The following is a 15,248-nucleotide window of genomic DNA, read 5'->3' on the forward strand; positions in this document are numbered from 1 at the left end:
CTTACGTTTTGAGTTTCATCGTTCATTTCGTAGGTAAACCATCATTTTTATGTTTTATCAATAACCAAGATCATCATCACCGTATCCAATAAAGGTACACTTGTCATCAAGTTTACTCCTGGCTTGGTCACTAGTGTGCACATAGGACTCACACCCAAACACTCTTAAATAGGAAAGGTTCACATCCTTCCCACTCCACACTTCCTCTGGAATCCTGAAATCCAAAGGTACTGACAGTCCTCGGTTGATCAAGTAAGCTGCTGTGCTAACACTCTCTGCCCAGAATTGCTCAGGCAAGCCTGCTAGTTACACATACACCTAGCCCTATCTGTCAATGTTCTAATCATCCGCTTTATGACCCCATTCTCCTGAAGTGTCCCTCGCAAAGTCTTTTCCATCTTGATGCCACTGTTAGCATAATACTTCTCAAAACCTGAATCAACATACTCTCCACAATTATCGGATCTTAGCTTCTTCACCTTGAAGCATGTCTCATTCTCAACCATGGTCTCCCATGTCTTGAACACTTCCAATACCTCGAACTTGTGTCTTAAAAATAAACCCACACCTTCCTAGTATGGTCATCAATGAAAGTCACAATATATAACTTTCCGCCAAGTGAAGAGACATTAGCTGGCCCCCAAACATCTGTATGAATCAACTCAAGCTTCTTAGCTTTCAGAGTTTGACCCATCTCCTGAAAACTCACCCTTCTCTACTTTTCAAACATGCAATTCTCGCAGAAGTCAATGTTTGCCGACTCTAACGGGAGTTTACCAGTGGAGTGAAGGATTTGTATTCCTTTCTCATTCATGTGACCAAGTCTGCGGTGCCAAACATTTAGATCTTCTTTGCCATTTGCCATGACATTCGACCCACACCCGTGTGTGGTCATGTAGAGAATACCATCCTTGTCGCCTTTAGCGACTATTAGAGAACCCTTAAAGACTTTCTAAGTATCCCTCGTGAAGATTGTAACAAATCCTTCACTAGCCAATTGACCCACCGAAATCAAATTCTTCCTCAAATCCGAAACGTGTCGAACATCCCTTAATAACCATGTCCTGTCTTTCAACATGACACAGACATCACCTTTGCCAACAATGGCACAAGATTGGTCATCACCAAGAAAGACCTTTCCAAGGTCACCTTTGGTGTAGTTCACAAAGAACTCTCGATTTGAGGTCACATGGAATAATGCACCGGAATCTAAAACCCAAGACTCTTTGTTGTTCTCCATCGAACATATCAAAGCATCATCTTCCACTTCAACTATATTAGCTTCTTGATTCTTCTTGTAGTTATCATTCCTTGGTGCTTGTCATCGGTTACTATAGTGTCCAGGCAAACCACAATTGTAACATATAATGATACTATCATCTCTAGGCTCATCACTAGGAGCATGAGAGTTCATTATCCCCCTTCTATTTCTCGGTCTACCACGACCCTTGTGCACATGCATCCCTTCGCTCTCGGTACTCAAAGCCAAACCCGATGTCGAGGCCCCATTTGAACTCCTTCGAATTTCCTCCGCTAGTATCATACTAACAACATCGTCAAATTTCAACTTATTCATTCCCGCCGAGCCACTAATAGCCGCAACCGTAGCCTTCCAACTTTGAGGCATTTGTCCTATTAACGTCAACGCTCTCACTTCATCACTAAATGTAATCTCAACCGACTCTAATTGGTCTTTCGTTTGGTTGAATTCATTTAAGTGGTCCTTGAAGGAATCATTCTCTGACATTCTCATGGAGAAGAGCTTGGTAATCAAATAGACCTTGTTCGCAGCCGAAGGTTGCTCATACATGCAAATGAGTGCCTTCATGAGAGACGCCGCCGTCTTTTCATTTTTAATATTGAAGGCCACCGACTTTGAGAGACTCAATCGAATTGTGGCCAATGCCTTTCTATCTTGCAAATCCCATATGCCTTGCGGAATCTCCTCGGACTTCTCACTTATCAACGTTTCGATCAAATCCTTTTGATAGAGTACGCCCTCAATTTGCATCTTCCAATAGCCGAAGTTTGTTCCATCAAACTTTTCTATCTTATAGCTTTCTTTGTCGGTCATCATGACTTCCATTGAACCAAAACAACAGTGGAGAACCTCTCAGAGGAATTTCTTCAAACACCTAACTCTCAATGCTAAAAGTGGATTCTTTCCTCACACACCTTATATACAATGATTCAACCTGAAGCTGCGATACCACTTGTTGGGAGATTTCACTAGAAAGTCATACCGCAATCTAGTTACTTTCTATCCCAAATGATTTTAACTTGAAGCTCACATCAAGGAAATCACCCACCCAAGACTTTGGTAGTTATTACAACAAACTCAACAAAGCAAAACCACTAATATATCATCACAATTCATAGCAACAATAAATATGGAAGTAAATGCAAACAGACACAAAGATTTAAGGTGGTTCGGTAAATGTTACATACCTCCACACAAGAACCGAATTTCCTTTATAGTAAAGATTGAAAAGTTTACAAGAGATAACAAGAATCAAGAACAAGAGGCCTCACTCAAACCCTAGCTCAATAGAGCTCCCACAATACCCAAGAAATGAATCTCTCAAAAGTTGTCTCAAAACCCTATTATATTTCCTTTATATAAGTATACATAGAAAAATGTGAGAAAATAGGCTTTGGGCCGAAATATAAAAAATCAGTGAAAATTTCGGAAGGCATGAGCGCGGGGTGCGCCCCGGATAAGGCGTGGTCAAGTGCGGGTTGCGCCCAACTTCCAATAACTTTCTCACAGCCAGAGCGCGGGTCGCGCCTTCTCCAAGGCCAACTTGAGCGCAGGTCGCGCCGCCTTCTCCAAACAGAAAAAATTGTGAACGCGACATCAGACACCGGAGCAAAGCTCGACGGTTCCACAACCAAACACTAGACCACCAGATCGTGGAACAAAATTAACCATGTCGACAACCACGCGTCACTAATGCAGACACGCAGCTAATATGATAATTCACTTCATGACACGTAGTGTAGCAGATAACGTTTCGTACTAGATTACAGGTATGATGTACTTATTGTCATGTTGCTTGTGTTGTTGTAACGGAACAACCGTGTTTGTCGACACCAGTAATCATACAATATACGCAAAACGTTTGCGTAGCTCGTCGATATTCTGTCTTCAGCCACGTGTCATTCCTTAATTCACCACCAAAACTATGTGTGAAAAGAGACAAGAGTTTTTCCCATTGTTGAGTTTATGATTACTGAACTGTTCAACTCTGGTGGTAGTGGGTTGGAATTTGGAAATAGACATCACCAACATATAATAACTTGTAACAATATATAATAACATAAATAAAGATTGTCTAAAAAACCGAATAAATTGAAATGATCTGGTCCCAATTCTAAAACATAAAGTGCATTTGAGTGCGATTGAATCGAAAAACTGCTTCAGCATATACAAATCAGTCAAACTTTAAATTACACAACATTTCAACATCTGACATCACATAGTACACCCAATGACCCAAGTACATCCACATATATACACATTATTATTTCCGACATCTCACACTCTACATATATTTCGACCCAGGGGTGTGTCCAGCAGCAGGGTAAGTTGTAGCTGGGAGCGAGCGTTGAACCTGCGGTTGTGGTATGGTGTCCGTGAAGCTCATGTGCTGTGTGTGATGACCATATGTGGTGTCGTGATGGCCAGACATCATGTGTGTATGCTTGCCGTGGAGTTGCTCGGCTTTGTCTTGGTGTAGCTCCATCTTGGCTTCAGCTTCTTTAGCTTTTCTTCGTTCCTCGGCTATCTCCTTCTCCTCTTTAGTCCTAGCCGTTGCTTTCTCAGCCTGCATGTATTTTTCACAAGTAATTAATAGACCAGTAGTATTTGTACATATAAAACATCAATACTTGAATTTAAGGATTAAAATAACATTCTCTTCAACTTTGGCTTTGTAAATTTTGGCATGTTCTTGAGCAGAACTTGCAACGTTGCTAACCTTCTCTTTGACAGGATGCATTTCTCTTCTGAAAATTGTTTGAATCACCACAGTATGGACAAGTAGCTAGAATGTATAGGTTTGAGTTGATTATGATCTTAACGGGACTGCTGAGTAATGAGCTTATAAATAAGACTTGTATATCGTGATCATCTTTATTTCTAAGATCACTTTTCTTGTAGCAGCAGACTCGATTCGGTTATTGTTAGATAATAATGTGGTAAGTTAGAGCACAATTCCTACTTTCAAGGATCTGTTCTAGCTTAAACCTGTAAAAAATGACTAATATTAGAGTCCACCTCTAAATCTAGTAGAGAACCACAATGGTTACACAATTAGAGGGTCAGAAAACACCTGAAGAATCGGGAACAAAACTTGTCCAAAACAATCATTCTTCAACAAAACCAACAACATTGCCAAAAATAGCAGCATTTGGACGCATAAACACCGCTCAAACCTCTCAACCCATCATCCTTTCTCTTTCAACCTATAATAATCCTATACCTAGCTTCTTCCCATTTCAGATCCCTTTCATTAGCAGCCTTGGGCCAATCCAAGGTGGTGCATCATTGCTACACCTTTCGAAAATGCAGGCCTCAGGCTGCTGCCTTGTTTTCTTTCTTCTCTTCAGTTCTTCTTTGGTGTCTTTTTCCTTTGCCCTCTCTGATTATGAGGTTTCTAGCATTGCCCGTCGTCAACTTTTAACTTTCCATGATAGAGACGGGAACTTACCAGATTACTACGAGTATACAGTTTATGTCCCTTTCACTTTTCCTAATTCAAGGTTGCGAAAAGCCTACATTGCCCTTCAAGCATTAAAGAATTCGATCTTTTCTGACCCTTTTAACACCACTGGTAATTGGGTTGGTGAAAATGTTTGTGCCTACACTGGCGTTTTTTGTGCACCAGCCCTCGACGACGAGAGCTTGAATGTTGTTGCTGGTCTCGATATTAACCATGCTGACATCGCTGGACACCTCCCAGCGGAACTTGGTCTCTTGGGAGATCTAGCTCTATTCCACATAAACTCAAATCGGTTCTGTGGGATCATTCCGAAAAGTTTCTCAAAGTTATGGCTTTTATACGAGCTGGATGTGAGCAACAATCGTTTCGTTGGGCCATTCCCAGACGTTGTCCTTCATATTCCCGAACTCACGTATTTGGATCTTAGATACAATGATTTTGAAGGTTCTTTGCCTCCCGCGCTTTTTAATAAGAAGCTTGATGCTTTGTTCTTGAACGACAATCGCTTCACAGGCACCATACCAGAGAATTTGGGGAATTCGTCAGCATCAGTTATAACCTTCGCCAATAACAAATTCAGTGGGTGTATTCCAAGCAGCATTGGTAAGATGACAGACTTGAATGAAATCGTATTTTTGAACAATGCTTTCTCTGGTTGTTTACCTCCGGAAATTGGATTCCTCAAGAATGTTACAGTATTGGATCTTGGATCAAATTCAATGACAGGGATCATGCCTAACAGTTTGTTGAGTTTGACAACAGTTGAGGAATTGGATGTATCTCATAATATGTTAACAGGTTTTGTTACAAAGAAGATCTGTGAGTTGCCTAGGTTGTCTAATTTTACCTTCTCTTATAACTACTTCAAGGGAGAAGCACCAGAGTGTGTTCCATCAACTAAGAAGCAGGTCCTTTTTGATGACAAGGATAACTGTCTACCTGATAGACCAAGACAGAAGACAGCCAAGAAATGTGCACCAGTGGTGAGTAAACCTGTTGATTGTGGTAAATCTAAATGTGGAGCTTTATCTCCATCTACGCATCCTCCAAAAGTGAATACACAAACACCAACTCCCACACCTAAAACACCAAAACCACAACCATCTCCTTCCCCACCGGTTAAGACTCCTTCAACACCTAAACCACAACCAATTACACCTCCATCTCCTAAAGCCCAGACACCATCCCCATCCCCATCCCCAGCTTCACCTCCTACCCCTAAGCTACAAGCACCTACACCACCATCTCCTAAAACACCAACTCCAACTCCATCCCCAGTTTCACATCCTACCCCAAAACCAGAAGCACCTACACCTTCCTCTCCTAAAAGACCCACACCAACTCCATCCCCAGTTTCACCTCCTACCCCAAAACCACAAGCACCCACACCTTCCTCTCCTAAAGCACCCACACCAACTCCATCCCCAGTTTCACCTCCTACCCCTAAACCACAAGCACCTACACCTTTCTCTCCTAAAGCACCCACACCAACTCCATCCCCAGGTTCACCTCCTACCCCTAAACCACAAGAACCTACACCCCCATCTCTTAAGACACCAACACCAACACCTCCTACCCCTACACCACAAGTATCTACACCTACATCTCCTCATGAACCAACTCCAGCCCCAGTTTCACCTCCTACTCCTAAACTAGAGCAACCGACATCACCATCCCCAGTTGTTCTTACACCAACAAGCCCTGCACCTGAAGCAAGCCCTCCAGAGGAAGAACCACCCACAAATAAGCCACACGTGCCATCCCCAGACACTAGATCCCCAGTAGGAAAACAACATTCACCACCACCACCACCAGTTTCCTCTCCCCCACCACCAACACCAGTTAACTCTCCACCCCCACCAGTCAAATCACTGCCACCACCAACTCCAATTAACTCTCCTCCCCCACCAGTCAAAACACCCCCACCACCAGCACTAGTTAACTCCCCACCACCTCCAGTCCATTCACCCCCACCACCAACACTAATTAACTCTCCTCCACCTCCAGTCCATTCACCACCACCACCAATGCCAGTTTACTCTCCACCACCTCCAGTCCAATCTCCACCACCACCACCTCTAGTTTACTCTCCACCACCACCAGTCCAATCACCACCAACACCAGTTAACTCTCCTCCACTCCCAGTTCCTTCACCACCACCACCAAGGTCAGTTTACTCTCCACTACCTCCAGTTCACTCACCTCCACCACCAACACCAGTGTACTCTCCACCCCCGCCAGTCCAATCACCTCCAGCACCAACACCAGTTTACTCTCCACCCCCACCAATCCAGTCACCTCCACTACCAACTCCAGTTAACTCTCCACCACCTCCAGTTCACTCACCTCCACCCCCAACACTAGTGTACTCTCCACCCCCGCCAGTCCAATCACCTCCAGCACCAACACCAATTTACTCTCTACCCCCACCAGTCCAGTCACCTCCACCACCAACTCCAGTTAACTCTCCACCACCAACACCAGAATTCATCCTTCCACCAAACATCGGATTCAATTACGCATCTCCACCACCACCAATGTTCCCTGGCTATAACTAATTTTGCTTCAACACCTTCACTTCTCCCTTTTTTAGTTTTTCAATCCTAGAAATACAAACACACCAACTTTTGTTAGTAGTGGCTTCTTAACAAAGACAATGCATGACAAGCTCTACTGTCTCATTCAAGAGAAGGCTTTCTCCTTTGTAAAAGGGCACCAACATGTAGCAAGAAACAACTATGGGAAACAGAACAGAATTGTATTTGTTGCTTTTTTGATAAATTTGTGTAATTATTGTTCTGGTTGTTCTGTTCAATATATTTCTTACTACTATATATGAATATGAAATGTATCCATTCAATAAGCCTTTGTACATAATGCATGTTTTATAAGAAGCCATCTTAGTTTTACAACCTTTTGCTAGCACATACCAGGTGGTAATGCCTATCTCATTCAAAAACTTACTCGATGAGGCGTCCCGGATCCTAGGAATGTAATTACTATTGTATGGATTGAATTTCATCAACAATAGGTATGAGACGTGGGTTGAACTACAACCTACAAGAATAAGATTTTTTAGATTGCCCACACTATACAGAGATAATTCAGAACAAATGGCGGCAAGGGCGGCCGTTAACTATCTTAAACATACTTTGAAGTTGAAATAATTTATTTCAACTTTTGTGAACTATGCGAAACACGTATGCATGACATGGACAATTTAAAAGCCAAATTAAGGTAAAGTAGTTTAATACTCTGCAGTCTGCATCACCCAACATTCGCCGTACTTGGATTATGGCCAGAAGTATTAGAATTTGATCCAATGTATTTGATAAAAACTGGTCAGCATAAGTTACAATAATAAAAAGTGGCATCTCAATTCAAGTACTGATGGTTGGTGTTTGGTTAAGAACCAAAATCCATTGAATTTGAACAATGATTACGCATAACTCAAACTTGCACAAAATGGACCTGAAAATTTCCTCAATTATTTTACTAAAAATACATCTTGTAGCTATCTAGCTAGCATATACATTACCCTTTAAATCTGGTGGGCGTGTGGGAACTGGGAAAGAGGGATGAAAAAGAAGAGCACACAACACAAATGTCACAGTGGATTCATAAGAAAACTAATTAAACAATACATATATTCTTAATACAAAAGTTGCCACATTTTACACAGCTTACACTAAAACAAAAATTTCCATTGTTTTGCTAAAAACGTTACACTACACCAGTAGTGTTAATCACTCTCTTTGTACACTACGTCTAAACATTACAAAGGCCCAATGAGTTTCCAATGGGTCAGCTACAAAAGGATGCCATTAGATACTCTTGATATTAGGCTGCTACTCCAATCACTACAACAATAATGACATACGATAGCAGTTCTATGATAGTGTTTTTCCTTAAAGGCTGTGAAAGAGTTTGAGTTATTGCATTTGGCAAATGAGCGCAATATTAGGTGTCACATTTATGAGGAAGTCAGTAAATCAAAAAACAAAATATTTTGGTATGGAAACGTCCTAAATATCAAGGCAAACACAGTGATATTTCCCATAAAAAACCACGTTCCTTTTAATGTGTTATCATATATTCTCCCAATCCCGCTGCCCCCACTAAATATATTTTGGTGAAAATTGAGAAACTCGCCCTCTCTTCCCTCCAAAAACCCCAATTATTTTTCCTCCTGTCCACCAAACAAAACCCCATAGATATTAGTCATGAAAAGTGGAAACTCTTTTTTCTTACACTTTCTTCACACTATTGACTACTTCCGACAAAAATTTCGAACCCTATCTTTGTTAACAAATTTAAAACTCATAAACTTGCTTGCTTCGAAGATTTGTGCAATTGGGGCTTCTTTGCTTCTCAAAGAACATTATTCCCCAATTTGGGTTAGTTTTTTTTTTGTTCTAATCTTCCCAAATTTATTTTCTTCCTTCATTAAATTCGTATTTTTCGGTCTTTTGTTTGATTATGTTTGTTTAGGTTTTTGAATATTAGTTCATAACTAAATGCCCTAACTTGTTTGATACATGAGTTGTTCGTGTGTCAAAATTGTATTTTTTTGCTTTAAATGCCCTAACTTGTTTCATTGACTTGTAATTTGTTTGTGTAGGATCGATTCAAGCCTTGCAAAGCTAGGATTAATTGTTCTTGTAACTAAGTAAAAGGTTTGTTGGTAGTCGACAAAGTTTATCTTTTGTTTTTTCACACTTGTTAAAAGCTGCAGAAGTCGACTTTTGTTTTGAAGAGAAAGCTTATACGCTACAAATGGTGGGAAAGCTTTGGCGAGCAAATAAATCACGACTAAGGGGGAAACTTACCAAGTCTAAGAGAAAGGATTTGAAGAAACTCAAGCCTGGTGACACTGCACAAGTGGAGTGGGATATATTTCAAAAACGAAGGTTATCGAAGGACTTCACCGTAAGGATAACAATGGAACATTTTTTTTTCTCAGCATTAGATAAAGTTTTGTACAAGTTCCTTTCAATAAAGTTTTCTTTTTGTTGCAAGAGAATAGTAGGAAGTTCAAGGCAATGAAAGGGAAACAAGTCCACCCTTATACAGGCAGTCGCAAGGGATATGCACGCATGGAAGAAGAAATGGTATTCTCTTGGATCACTAGTACGCTGACTATACTGTTTGGCATTTGATTTTGACCTAGAAAAGGCACATTATAGGAGGATTAATAAACTTTTTAAGATTTGAATTTTTTTTGTGTGCTACCAACTAAAGCGACAGACTTGGATACCGTCTAAAAGGTTTATTACCACAACTATTAATTATTGAGTTACCTGCTGGGTTTATTTGGACACGTGATATAGGTTTATTAGAACATGTGATGTTTTTAGTGTTTAGAAATAAAGTTGTTAAATAATATTCAATGTATGATTTGTTTTGTATAGAACCAGATGATTCAATTCAGTTCAGTTGTATATTTACTTGATTGAATTCTAAAGAGGTTACAATTGTTTATATAGAGGTTGCTACAAATATAAACAAAATAGTCGGTGGCTTGAGAAACACAAGGCAAGATCATCGCTTTTATCTTGGAGAGGCGAGAGGTGCACCCAAACTACTGGACTTTGGTCATGCCTAAGGCGCGGGGTGCGCTCCATCATGCTAATATCTGAGCGCGGCCTGCGTTCTATACATAAAAAGTAATATACAACTTTCTACACTCCCCCTCAAGTTGGTGCATAGATGTCAATCATGTCCAACTTATCAACTGAGCTGTCGAACACCTTGTGAGATACACCTTTAGTAAGAACATCAGCTAATTGCTCCTCTGAGGTTATGAATGGAAAACGAATAACCTTCATGTCAAGATTTTCTTTAATAAAATGACGATCCACCTCCACATGCTTTGTTCGATCATGCTGAACTGGGTTATGTGCAATTTGAATGGCGGCTTGATTATCACAATGTAAATCCATAGGCTTTTGAAGCTTGAAGCCCAATTCCATCAAGACAGTACGGATCCACAACAATTCACATACTCCCTATGCCAGACCTTGAAATTCAGCTTCTGCACTCGATCTGGCAACAACTTTTTGCTTCTTACTACGCCAAGTTACAAGATTTCCATCGACAAAAGTGAAATATCCTGATGTAGAATGTCTATCAGTTCTATCACCAACCCAATCTATATCCGTGTATCCTACAATATCCAACACATCATACTTTCCAAATAGTAAACCTTTGCCCGGTGCCTTCTTCAAATACTTCAAGATACAAGAGATTGCATCCATATGCTCTTCACTAGGACAATACATAAACTGACTCACCACACTCACAACATAAGCAATATCAGGTCTAGTATGAGAGAGATAAATTAACCTTCCTACAAGAGGCTAATACCTTCTTTTATCAGTAGGAACTTGATCAGGATGAATGGCGAGTCTATAATTCATCTCAATGGGTGTCTCCATTGGTTTGTAATCCAACATTCCTGTTTCAGCAAGCAAATCTAGAACATACTTCCTCTATGAGAGTGAAATCCCCTTTTCAGACCTTGCAACTTCAATACCCAGAAAATACTTCAGTTGTCCTAGATCCTTCATTTCAAATTCTGCCGACAAATACTTCTACAATTCATTTATTTCCATCGGATCATCCCCTGTAATGATCATGTCATCAACATACACAATTAGAGTTGTAATCTTACCATCTTTGTGTTTGATAAACAAGGTATGGTCAGAATTACTTTGTTTGTACCCAAAAACTCTCATTCACTGTGTAAGTCTTCCAAACCAAGCTCTTGGAGACTGTTTCAGGCCATACAAAGCCTTCTTCAGTTTACACGCCTTCCCAATATCTTTGGGATGGTTCTTCACACCTGGAGGCATATCCATGTATACTTCTTCCTCCAAATTCCCATTTAGGAATGCATTCTTCACATCAAGCTAGTGCAAGGGCCAATCTTTATTTGATGCAAGCGAAATTAAAATTTGAACGTATTGATTTTCGCCACAGGTGCGAAAGTCTCCTCATAATGAATTCCATAACGCTGTGTGTATCCCTTGGCAACCAATCTCGGCTTATATCTATTAATAGTTCCATCTGCATTAAGCTTCATAGTAAACACCCAACGACATCCAACAGTCTTCATTCCAATAGGCATATCAACTACCTCCCATGTTACATTCTTTTAAAGGGCTTCCAATTCTTTATTCATTGCTTTCTTCCATTTTGGATCTTTCAAAGGATCCTGCACGTTACTAGGAATAGATACAGTAAATAATTGATTTATGACAAGGATCTTTCAAAGGCTATGGTTAGACATAGAGTTAGCTATAGGATATTTGGCATTGGCTTTGATATCTGGTTCATATTGTTTCTTAGGAACTCCCTTACTAGTTCTTTGTGATTGTCTAGTTTCAAGACTTTCTAACCCAACAAATCCATTAACGGTTATAGGAGGTACCTGAGGCGGATCATTCTGATCGAGATCTTCAGTTATTGATGTAGAGGGGGAAATGTCTTGTACTACAGTTTCAGATACATCCAAATCATGTGCTTCTGTCTCTACTGCTACAGGATCAATTTCTGCTTCAGGAACTTCAAATCGTTCCTCCAAGTGTTCCAATTCTCCAAAGACATCAGGATTCCCTTAACCAGCACTCTCCCCCTGAAGGGAATTTTGGGAAACTCCTCCTGAGTAATACGGGTCGGATTCATGGAATGAGACATCAAGAGATATATGTATCTTGTCAGTAATTGGATCATAACACCTATACCCTTTCTGAAACTCGGCATAACCCACAAAAATACATTTTTTCGCACGAGGATCAAGTTTACTTCATTCTGGTTGTGGGATATGAACATAAGTTGTACATCCAAACACCCGAGGCTCCAAGTTAGGCATGGATGGGATGGACAAAAGTGTATGGAGTTTTTGATAAGGATTCTGGAACTCAATTACCCGTGAGGGAGTACGGTTTATAACATAGGCTGCTGATTTCACTGTTTCACCCCAATAGGATCGAGATTCATGCCAAACAAAGAAGCACGAACAACTTCCAACAACTGCCTATTCTTCCGTTCGGCTAAACCATTTTGTTGGGGGGTGCCAGAATTAGAGGTTTGATGACGAATTCCAATTGACCAGCAAAAATCAGACATGAGGCCATTCACAAATTTGCCACCATTATCAGAATGAAAAACCCTGATAGATTGGTGATACTGTGTCGCCACCATTTTTTAAAAACCAGTAAACATCTCATATACATCACTTTTGTTTTTCAGTAATGACACCCAAGTCATGCGAGTGCAATCATTAATAAAAGTCACATAATAGCGAACTCCAGAAAATGAAGAAACTTTGGCAGGACCCCAAACATCAAAGTAAATTTTCATAAAAGGAACAGGACATCTATTAATACTTGGTGAATATAAAATACGGTGGCTCTTGGCCATTTCACAAATGTCACAATGAAACTCAGAATCACTAACAACTGAAAATAACTGAGGTTGCAACCTCTTAAGATAAATAAATGAAAGATGACCTAACCTACGATGCCATAACCACACAATTTCTTTTACATTCTCGACCCTATTGACCTGATTAGCTTGCCCCAGAGAATTCTTCTGTTTCTCTCCAATTTCTGTCAAATCCAGATAGTACAGTTTCCCCCTTCTAACACCATAGCAAAGGACTTGTCGAGTCAGAATGTCTTGAAAAACACAGAAGGATGGATAGAACGTCACAGTACATATAAGTACTAGAATGATTTGACAAACAGACAATAGGTTATAAGCAAGGGATGGAACAACTAAGACATATTCAAGAGTGAGGGTTTTAGATAACACAATAGAACCTTCTCCGCTAACCAGAGTTGGAGTGCCATCTGCAGTAGAAACAGTGGTTTGAGATGAAGCTCTAAGACTTTTCACAAGGCTAGGGTCATTTGTCATATGGTCAGATGCACCCGAATCAATTATCCATGTACTATTCGAAATAACCTTACCATTCATACTTGATTAAGTTACATTAGTCGAAGCATGGTCTGGATGTCGATGCACAGCATTCGCAAAGGCAGGCTTGCTTATATTCTTTCGTGGCCTTTTTGCGAAGTCCCACTAATTAGGATAGCCAATCACTTCATAACATCTCTCCTTGCTATGACCCAATTCTCCACAAACACTGCACTTTTTATCTGCATAAGGATTGGATTTACCTTTAGGGTGGCGTGAAGAACCAGAGAAACAGGGTGGAGTAATTGCCTTGCTATGAATAGCTAAGACAGAAGATTCAGTTGATACAGCGCAGCGCCCCATAGCCTGTTTCTCCGATTGCACCTTGCGAATGTAAGCATAGCTTTGCTCCAAGGAAAATTTAGGGTCCTTGCGAAGAATCTCTCCACGCACCTGATCATACTCCGAATCGAGTCCATGCAAAAACATATGAACCCGCAATCTGGACATTGTTGATGTGTCCTGGACTACAGCTGCAACATTGTTATTCTAGGAGGTCACCCTTTGATCAATCTCCTAGAACATAGCCACCAATTCGTTGTAATAGGAAGGAATAGGTCTCCCATTCTGCTTCGCTTCAAAGCATTTCGTATTCAATTCAAAAATTTGAGTTTCATCAGAGTCATCATAGAAGGTATTCTCCATAGTCTCCCGAATGTCTTTTGCAGTAGGAAGACGAATATATCGATTCATAAGAGAAATCTCCATAGAATCAATAAGCCAACTTTTCACCTTTTCATTATCTGTTGCCCAACCTTCATATTCGGTCGAATTCATATCCGGTTCAACCTTAGCGCCAGTAAAAAAACCAATCTTTCCCCCTTGCTCTAATACACATCCGCATGAGAGGAGCCCATATGGTATAGTTTGACTCATCTAATGAAATAGATTTTGGGAACACTGAGTTGTCTTGTGGGGTGTAGTGGTGATGAATGACGTTTGAAGAATTGTTGTCAGCCATTGCAGAAAAAAACAAAAAAAATTTAGGTTTAGGGTTTAGGTTTTGGAAAAAAATTGGGTTTGAGATTCACGGATTCACGAATTCAAGGATGGTTTGATTAATGATTGTAATATGTAGCGGATTTCAATGGTTTGGCTCCGATACCATGTAAAACCAGAAGATTCAATTCAATTCAGTTGTATATTTACTTGATTGAATTCTAAAGAGGTTACAATTGTTTATATAGAGGTTGCTACAAATAGAAACAAAACAGTCGGTGGCTTGAGAAACACGGGGCGCAGGGTGCGCCGCTACTGGACTTCGGTCATGCTTGAGGCGCGGGGTGCGCTCCATCATGCTAATATCTAAGCGCGGCCTGCGCTCTACACATAAAAAGTAATATACAACTTTCTACATTTTGTGGATACTCTATTTGTAGGGGAAAAAAAGAGTTCAGACCCTTCATCTATAACCCGTGTCAATGTTTGGTGTCGTGGCCATACAAAGAAAAGTGGTGAAGCATCCAATGAAGCTGTTGCTGATTGTTTGGTAAACATCGAAGTGCATATTCTTTTGATTTTTTTGAGTTACAAGTTATTATT

General features: G+C 40.4%; 3 protein-coding genes across 3 annotated transcripts; 1 reads left to right on the forward strand and 2 right to left on the reverse strand.

Moving 5' to 3' along the window:
- Window positions 1-3,258: 3,258 nt before the first annotated feature.
- On the forward strand, window positions 3,259-7,638 carry LOC147524634 (uncharacterized). Its single transcript, XM_086603945.1, has one exon. It carries the CDS (start codon window positions 4,304-4,306, stop codon window positions 7,280-7,282), a length of 2,979 nt encoding a protein of 992 aa, XP_086460071.1. The 5' UTR covers window positions 3,259-4,303; the 3' UTR covers window positions 7,283-7,638.
- Window positions 3,546-4,001, reverse strand: LOC147524635 (late embryogenesis abundant protein 18-like). Its single transcript, XM_086575645.1, has 2 exons — window positions 3,915-4,001; window positions 3,546-3,827 (listed from the first exon to the last, which is right to left on the reverse strand). The coding sequence occupies exons 1-2, from the start codon at window positions 3,999-4,001 to the stop codon at window positions 3,546-3,548; spliced, it is 369 nt and encodes a 122-aa protein (XP_086431771.1).
- A 3,094-nt stretch (window positions 7,639-10,732) lies between the features above and the next one.
- Window positions 10,733-11,869, reverse strand: LOC147524636 (secreted RxLR effector protein 161-like). The gene is made up of 3 exons (XM_086575657.1): window positions 11,863-11,869; window positions 11,091-11,181; window positions 10,733-10,991 (listed from the first exon to the last, which is right to left on the reverse strand). The coding sequence occupies exons 1-3, from the start codon at window positions 11,867-11,869 to the stop codon at window positions 10,733-10,735; spliced, it is 357 nt and encodes a 118-aa protein (XP_086431783.1).
- Between the last annotated feature and the right edge of the window lie 3,379 nt (window positions 11,870-15,248).

Source organism: Coptis chinensis, chromosome 1 (assembly GCF_015680905.1).
Source record: "Coptis chinensis isolate HL-2020 chromosome 1, ASM1568090v1, whole genome shotgun sequence".
Classification (NCBI taxonomy): Eukaryota; Viridiplantae; Streptophyta; class Magnoliopsida; order Ranunculales; family Ranunculaceae; genus Coptis; species Coptis chinensis.

What these genes read in the sequence shown, in the direction of transcription:
- LOC147524635 (XM_086575645.1), bottom strand. Translation starts at nt 4,001, where the DNA reads ATGCATCCTGTCAAAGAGAAGGTTAGCAACGTTGCAAGTTCTGCTCAA. An exon ending in AAGCCAAAGTTGAAGAGAAT is followed by an intron (nt 3,828 to 3,914) that starts GTTATTTTAATC and finishes AAATACATGCAG; the next exon opens with GCTGAGAAAGCAACGGCTAG.
- LOC147524634 (XM_086603945.1), top strand. Translation starts at nt 4,304, where the DNA reads ATGGTTACACAATTAGAGGGTCAGAAAACACCTGAAGAATCGGGAACA.
- LOC147524636 (XM_086575657.1), bottom strand. An exon ending in GTTCCTACTGATAAAAGAAG is followed by an intron (nt 10,992 to 11,090) that starts GTATTAGCCTCT and finishes GTATTGTCCTAG; the next exon opens with TGAAGAGCATATGGATGCAA.